Here is a 7,283-nt window from a genome sequence, read left to right as displayed (position 1 = left end):
CTAGCCAGGGCAACAGAGCCAGACTCTGTCTCAAAAGAAAACAAAATTTAATCTGAACTGATATGAGGCCATGTATAGTCTTTATCCAACTTATAATGAATATTAACATGCTCTGCTGCTGAAATATTAATACTTGGTTACAGGATATTACCCTAGACCCCACTGGGAGTATTACATATGTACTGCATTACCTTTAAAGAAATACATCCAGTCTCCAAGGATGTCAATTAAGAATTGTGGACTTAGTTCCTAGTCTTGATTGATCATTGATCGATCACCTGTAGACTTAAAAAATGTATTGGTCCCTGATTTTTGAAATCAAAACTGGAAAGATCTATTTTTTATGAGCAGCCCAACACTGTCCTAAGAACAACTCACTGACCTAATTAGCTAATATGAACCAAACTGGTAACACCTGCCCAGATGAGTGAAGTGGTGGCAAATGTGTAGTTGTGAAAATATTTTATTCTCTATCATTGTGGTCCTCAACTCCGGGGTCGTGGTCCGGTACCGGTCCATGGCCTGTTAGGAAACGGGCCACGTGTCACCTCCTGAGCTCCGCACCACCTCCCTCCAACCCATGACACCCCACCCCACACCCTCGGTCTGTGGAAAAATTGTCTTCCATGAAACCAGTCCCTGGTGCCAAAAAGGTTGGCTATCACTGCTCTATCAGGATTAGTTCGGTAATTTACAAACCTCGAAGTAAGGGATTTTTCTCGTCAATCCCTTACACCTTTCATATCATCAGAAATGTGCAGGAGAATACAATTTCTCTAAGAGTATCTAAGGGAAATGTTAAAATGAACACAACCTGAGTCTTCTACCTGACAGGAATACTTAGAGAAAGCAAAAAGGGGCAGCATTCTGGCCTTTCTCTAGTCTTAGGGATTTCCTCTAACTGGTGGAAAACTATTCAAAAACATGCATGAACAAGGATGTTCTGTCCTCGACAGAGGGGCTAAAATTTCTGGACATGATGGCAGAGTTGCTATTACAGATAAACTAGGTGCTTACAGATCTGTGGTTTCAGGGGAAGTAGAAAAACAATGAATTAAGGAAACTGGAGGCTCAGGTTAGAAGGCTGTATGTTCTGAACAAGGGAATGAACGTTTGAAAATTTTATGTGGTGTTACTCCGAGTCACAAAGCTGAGCTGGGATGCAACTGGCTTCCAGAGCAACAATTCTGATTTGAAGCCAAAGGTGAAACTGTGGTTCTAATCAAAGGTAATTTACTTCACCAGGGACCCAGAAAACAGGGAGAGCTAGCTCAGCTTGCATCTGATGAGTTTATACTCACAGAGCACGTTATGATCTAAGTTTCTTTTACATACATAGCATCTGCTTTTACACAATCCTGTAAGACAGTGATCCTCAACACTGCACGTTGTAATCATCACAGGGCAGTGCTGCGCAAACTTTACTGTGCATAGGAATCATTTAGGAATCTTGTTCTGAATCAGTAGGTCTGGAGTGGATCCTGAGTCTACATTTCTAATAAGCTTCCAGGTGATACCTATGCATTACTGGTCCTCAGACCACACCTGGAATAAGAAGAACCTAGAGAAATTTTAAATACAGATGCCTGATCCCACACCTGAAGTATTAATTATCTGGAGATACAGCCTGGGCACTGGTAGTTTTAAAAGCTCCCCTGGTGTTTCTAATGTGCAGCATTATAAGTCATTATTCGTATTTTACAGATGAGATTCTGCTTCTAGCTAAGATGGAAAAAAAAACTTCACTCTATCTTGTCCATTGATTAAAAATAAAAACCTGAAGAGAATACATAAAGCAAATATACAAGGACTCTGAAAAGTAAATAAAAGCAAGCAGATTGGGATGCAAAATCAAGACTTGAACAGCAGTAAACTTCCTAGTTTTTATTTTTCCTCTTATATATTCTCGCTTAGACTTGAGGATAGCCCAAATCCCTAACTAAGCAGTGGGTGGAGACAGAAAAAAGTTCCAAGAGAAACACTTTCCGGCCAGAGAACCAGGAAAGGGAATGAAGGGGGTATGGGGTATACCTGGTAATTTTTCCTCTCTCAGCTCTGCCTCAAGGCAAGCCCCGGTTCTGAAGCTGCACGCCTGGGGCTGGTGGCCATCACCGAAACTCGCTAGAGAAAGTTCTTCTGACAAAAGAACTGGTAAAGAGACAATGATCTGAATATGGTGAGAATTTATGTTTTTTTTTTCTTTAGCTTTTCTCTCACCACTCTGTCCAGAAAATGGATCTCTTTGCATAAGTGTTTTACAAAAGCAGAGAGGTTAAGAGTCTCTAGCCAGAGAACCACGAAAAAGGAGCTCCTGGGAGGAGCTTGAGTACAAAGGAAATCATGGGAAGGATAAAGCTGGAGAAAGGTCCTCTAAATCTGTGTATGTGATCTAGAGTTCACCACGGAGCTGTACGTGTCTTGAACTGACCCAAGGCGGCATAGCAAAGGCTTGCGAACTGCTTGATGGCATGGACTACCACCCAGATCCCAAGGCGGTACACCTGGGACTCGGATAGTGCTATAAAGGTTTTAAAAACTAAATTTGAATTGGATCCACAGCCTACAGAGGGCAGTATGAACCTAACTGGGTTGACTGCCTGCTGAAACAAATAAAACCAAAATCAAATCAAAGCAAAGGCATTCTCCAGAGGATTTTAATAGCAGCACCCAGTCTCATAACATTCAAAATGTCCAAAACATAATAGAAAATTATTTGACATATTTTACAGATAGAAAAATATGGACGCCAAGATGTCTAAGGTCACATAACTTACAAAGAGCAAAGTAAAGACTAAAACTCAGGTTTTCTGATTACACGCCCAGGGCTTTTTCTACAGCCAAGTGACCTTGCTAGATTACAGTAATCCCAAAGTTAAGGGCTTAACACACTGAGCCAAATGGATTCTTTTAGAACGTAATCTGACCAAATAACAAAAGTGTGCTTTTCCATAGTTCTTATCTGGCTGTAGTTAAAATACTGAAGACTTGTGTGTGCTGTACTATAGGACATAGCAAATCAGAGGTACTGAGAGGTAAAAGACAATCTCAAGGTGATTAGTCTTCAGAAGATCCTATTCTGCAGGTAGTTAGTACTGCCCACTCCACTAGCAACAAATATTCCAGCTTGCACTGATTTTTTAAGATTGTCAGAAGTGAACTCCTCTTTGAAATCTTTCCTAAACTGCTCATTCTCCATTCTCAGCAATACCATTCCACAGTAAGAGTCTTTGTAACACTTTTTTGCATTTCCTTATCTATTGTTCACCCACTATTAACATTTTATTCATCAATTCTTCATCTCCTGGGTCTAGCACAGTATATAACATATAATAGGTATTCGATATGATAAACAGCCCCTATTTATTAAGCTTTGACAAGACACCAAACACTGTGTTGGTATTCTGCAAACGTTATTTCAATTAATCATTATACACCTATTAACTCACTTTTCAGATGAGACAAATATGTAACTGAGGTAAAGTAACCTGACTAGTGTTACACATTTAGTAAGCCTCAGGTGAGTTAATTGATGGAGCCTGACCTTCTCGTAGAAACCAACACCATCTAGGCAGTCAGAGTCTCACTTTAGTAAGCCTTGTGGATTTCCATTATGCCTGTATTCTGTCCATCATAGATAATCAAAGATAAGTAGCTGCGCATACATCAGCTGAAATGCTACAGTAGAATGTACCAAAATTATGTTTTCTTTACTCCCCTAGGCATCAAAGGGAAAAATAGTGTTTCTAGGCAACCCATTCATAACGAAAAATACGTACACAGTGCAAGAGATACAAAATCAAAACTCAGGAATCCTGAAAGAAGCTAAAATTTTGTTTTATGTAGGCAAATGGATTTCCCAGTGTTTTCGATTTTGATGGTGGTGGCGGTAGGGTATTGTAGTAAAAAATAAAAGCATGGTATTAATAGCACAAATTGAATCCCTTGCTAGCTGGGTAACCCCTGACAAGTAACCTTTTGGAACCTCTTCCCCCACATGTAAATTAGAAATAACATCACTTACTTTTTCTTTTTAAAAGACAGAATTTCACTAAATTGCCCAGGCTGGCTTCGAACTCGTAGGCTCAAACAATTTTCTTGCCTCAGCCTCCTGAGTAGGTGGGACTACAGGCACATGCCACTGTGCCCAGCATCAGAGGATTGCCGTGAACCTCAAATAATGCATGCAAACTACACAGCACAATGTCTGGCACTTGGTGGGCTATTATAAAAAAAAGTCAAGCAAATACTAAAACCACTTTGTGTTTCAAGGTAATACCTAGTGAATGTTCTTTCCATCTCAGACATTTTATAGCCACTAGAATTTCCTCTGAATTCTACTTTGGTTCATCTTTCCTAGCCTTTTCCCTATTATGGCAGCCCACTTTACACTATGCATGTAATCTGTACCTGTACTAGTACATCACTACTTCTGCTAGTATAAAGGCCTCTACTAGGACCTGCAGCACCCCCACCAGTCTGAAATAAGCCCACTGAACAAAGATGGTAACTCAGTTTTAATACATGTTTCTAAAAAACAGTGACTACTGGTTTCAGCAATGGAAGACTCCTTTAGAGACCAACATCTACCATCTAAGAGTTTTTCCTGGCAGATCATTCTAACAAGTGCTTTACTGCAAGTAAGAATTCTCAGGTGTCAACAGTTTATCTAGTTACCTAACAGAAACTGTTGATGACCACTTCCCATGGTGTCTTGATAAATTAACTAAAACTTCAATTATCTTTGCTAAGTATTATATTTAAAAACAATATTTACCTTCTATCTCCACCAAAGGTTCCTGAGTAAACTCCTGAAAGAATTTGTAGAAGAACTTACTGCAAGCAGCCAAAACAGCCTTGTGGGCCTTAAAATGGTGTCCTAGGTTACAAAAAAAAAAAAAGAAAAAACATCATACATACACACAAAAATCAAATGTAAGACTATAAAACAGATCTTTCTTGATAATATAATTACATAACTATAAATTAATGAACTAAAGTCAAAATAGTTTTGGCAAATTTTAATCTCAATTAGAACATGACACCAAATCTTTACTTAAAACACCTTAAGTCAGTTTTATAAAGCCAGGTTACAACAGTAGGTAAAAGGAGCCTCTTTTACCACTTTCCGTTACCTTCAATTAAGGAGTGAGAGGCATATCCTACTCAGTTGAAACTGCTAAATAAAGACAACCTAAAAGGTCATACATCATATGGAAAGAGAAGAAAAAGCTACAGAATAAGCATAAAGCTAGATGTGTCTGCTATGGAAAACATTTTAATATGCCTAAAATTTGGAAGCTCAATCTATGGTAAGCCTATAATTTAAAAAAGCTTGTCCTGAGAAGCCTATTTTCACTAATTAGAAAACATACCCAGGCTGAGTTTGCTTCCATTATAATGGCATCTGGTAAGACAGGTAAAGTCCCCATTTTATTTTGGGGATCCTCAAAGGGGTTATGAGTGCTGCAAAAGAATCTCTCACATTTTCCCTCCTAAACCATTTGGGAACTAGCAAGGAATCAACACCTCCCAAATGACTCCTGTGAGGGACTCCTCAAAGCAGCTTACCAACAGAAGGCTATTAACCAAACATTTTGAAACATCCTAACATCCTCCCTAGCCCCAACACCATCATCTTGCACTCAAGTGTGCAATGAGAAAACTTTAACAGGTTGCAAGAAGTTAAAATGCAACGAACACCAAACTACGCTGAAAGCGTCACTGGCCAACCAGCCTTCTGCAGCGTGGTCTCTGTGAGCGGACACTGACAAGTGCCCTCCGGTCCCAGTGCAAAGGCTCTGCAGACTTTTGGTAGGGAGACCACAGAGGATGGGTCAAAAAACAAAAAGGCGGGTGGCGGAAGGGGAGAGAACTGAAGCCACAAATTCGCTCCTCTGTCCACTGCCCTACCCACCGTCGACAATCAGGGTGATGTCAGTAAACCGGTCCTGCTCTCGCTGCTCATTCAATCGGTCTAGGATCATTTTATGATGCTCAGGGAACTCCTGAAGGCATTCCATCGTCTCTTCGGCCTCCATGGCCGTCGGGTTGCTCTACAAAAGAGGAGCATGATAATGTACACCCATGAGCTCGGGCCGAGGAACAAAACCTCTAAAGCACAAAACAACAAAAAACCAAAACCCCAGCAACGTGAAAAGAAGGGGGGAGGGTGAGGCAAGAGGAGAGGAAGGCGAGGGAAGAAAGAAAGGCGAGCCGAGTGGCCGCCGCGCGTTGGGGGCCGGAGCCGCGGCCGCGGGACTCCGAGCCTGACCTAATTGGAGTCGGGAGACGCGAGCTGGAGCGGGGTGGGCACAGCGCCGGAGGCTCAGGGCGCCGGGGCGCGCGAGTCCGGCAAGGGAGGGGACCCGATAGCCGCGGCGGCTCTCTAACGGCCCGCCAAGCCCTTCCGCCCGGCCCGGGCTCCCGCCGCCCCCGGACCCGGTCCGGCCCGCGGCCCACAACGACTCCCGGATCGCCTCGCCCTCCCCCGCCCTCCCTCTTCTCCCCCTCCCCGACCAGGCCGGCACTCACTCTGAGAAGGAGGAGCAGCCCGGGCCTGCGCGTCACTTACGTCGACGTACTGCGTCACCACGTCGGGCTCTGGCTGACGCGGACGCCTTCCGAGCGCCGACCTGGAGAAGATGGCCCACGCCCCCACCCGCCCAACTCAGTGGATGGGCGGAGCCGACCGAGGCGATTTGGCATTCGTTAAGCGCAAGGCTGCGCGCTCTGAGGGAAAATCGGGATGTGGTGGGGTTGGGGCTCTACAGAGCCCGGCTTTTCCAGGAACTGGGAACCTAAATCGTGGCCTTTCCACCTGCCACCTGCGCTTGACTTCAGGTGCGGGCGCTTCCCACTCCGACTCTGAATAAACTCGCTAACCGTGCTGGTGCTCTGCGGCGGCTCCAGCCACGCCCCACCCCGCCCACTTTGCTTCCTGGACCTGGATCAGCCCTGTTTCCTCTCCGTCCCTCCAGTCTTCTCCTTCCCTGGGCACAGTTCGCTCCATGCCTTTCTCTATCCCTAAGCCGCTGCTCGCCCTCCATTTTCTCCGCGACAGCAGGGCGCTCCCTCCGCTCGGGTCCACCTGGCGCACGAGCGTTGGCTCGGACACCCCTGCGGGCGCGAGCACGTTCGAGCTGCCAGGGATCTTCCTCCCCAAAGCCCGCCTTCATCGCAGGCGGCCCGCAGCACGTGTTTGCTGTGCTCAGGACCTACGTCTGCTCAGAATTATTTACATAGGATACCCTTACTACTGCCCCCCCTTCTTTATAGAGGCCAGT

General features: G+C 44.3%; 1 protein-coding gene across 1 annotated transcript in view; it reads right to left on the bottom strand.

Moving 5' to 3' along the window:
• ZNF131 (zinc finger protein 131) overlaps nucleotides 1-6,110 on the bottom strand; it is a 57,023-nt gene extending 50,913 nt beyond the window's left edge. The window contains exons 1-2 of the mRNA XM_012664804.1: nucleotides 5,915-6,110; nucleotides 4,775-4,876 (exon numbers count right to left, since the gene is read on the bottom strand). Of these exons, the coding sequence (XP_012520258.1) occupies nucleotides 4,775-4,876; nucleotides 5,915-6,038 (226 nt within the window). The 5' untranslated portion in view covers nucleotides 6,039-6,110. The remainder of the gene's footprint in view (nucleotides 1-4,774; nucleotides 4,877-5,914) is intronic.
• Nucleotides 6,111-7,283: the final 1,173 nt, after the last annotated feature.

The sequence above is a fragment of the Propithecus coquereli genome, unplaced genomic scaffold (genome assembly GCF_000956105.1).
Source record: "Propithecus coquereli isolate 6110/MARCELLA unplaced genomic scaffold, Pcoq_1.0 Scaffold91, whole genome shotgun sequence".
In the NCBI taxonomy this organism is placed as follows: domain Eukaryota; kingdom Metazoa; phylum Chordata; class Mammalia; order Primates; family Indriidae; genus Propithecus; species Propithecus coquereli.
Note: the sequence above shows the minus strand (reverse complement) of the source record. Positions and strands in the feature narration are given on the sequence as shown.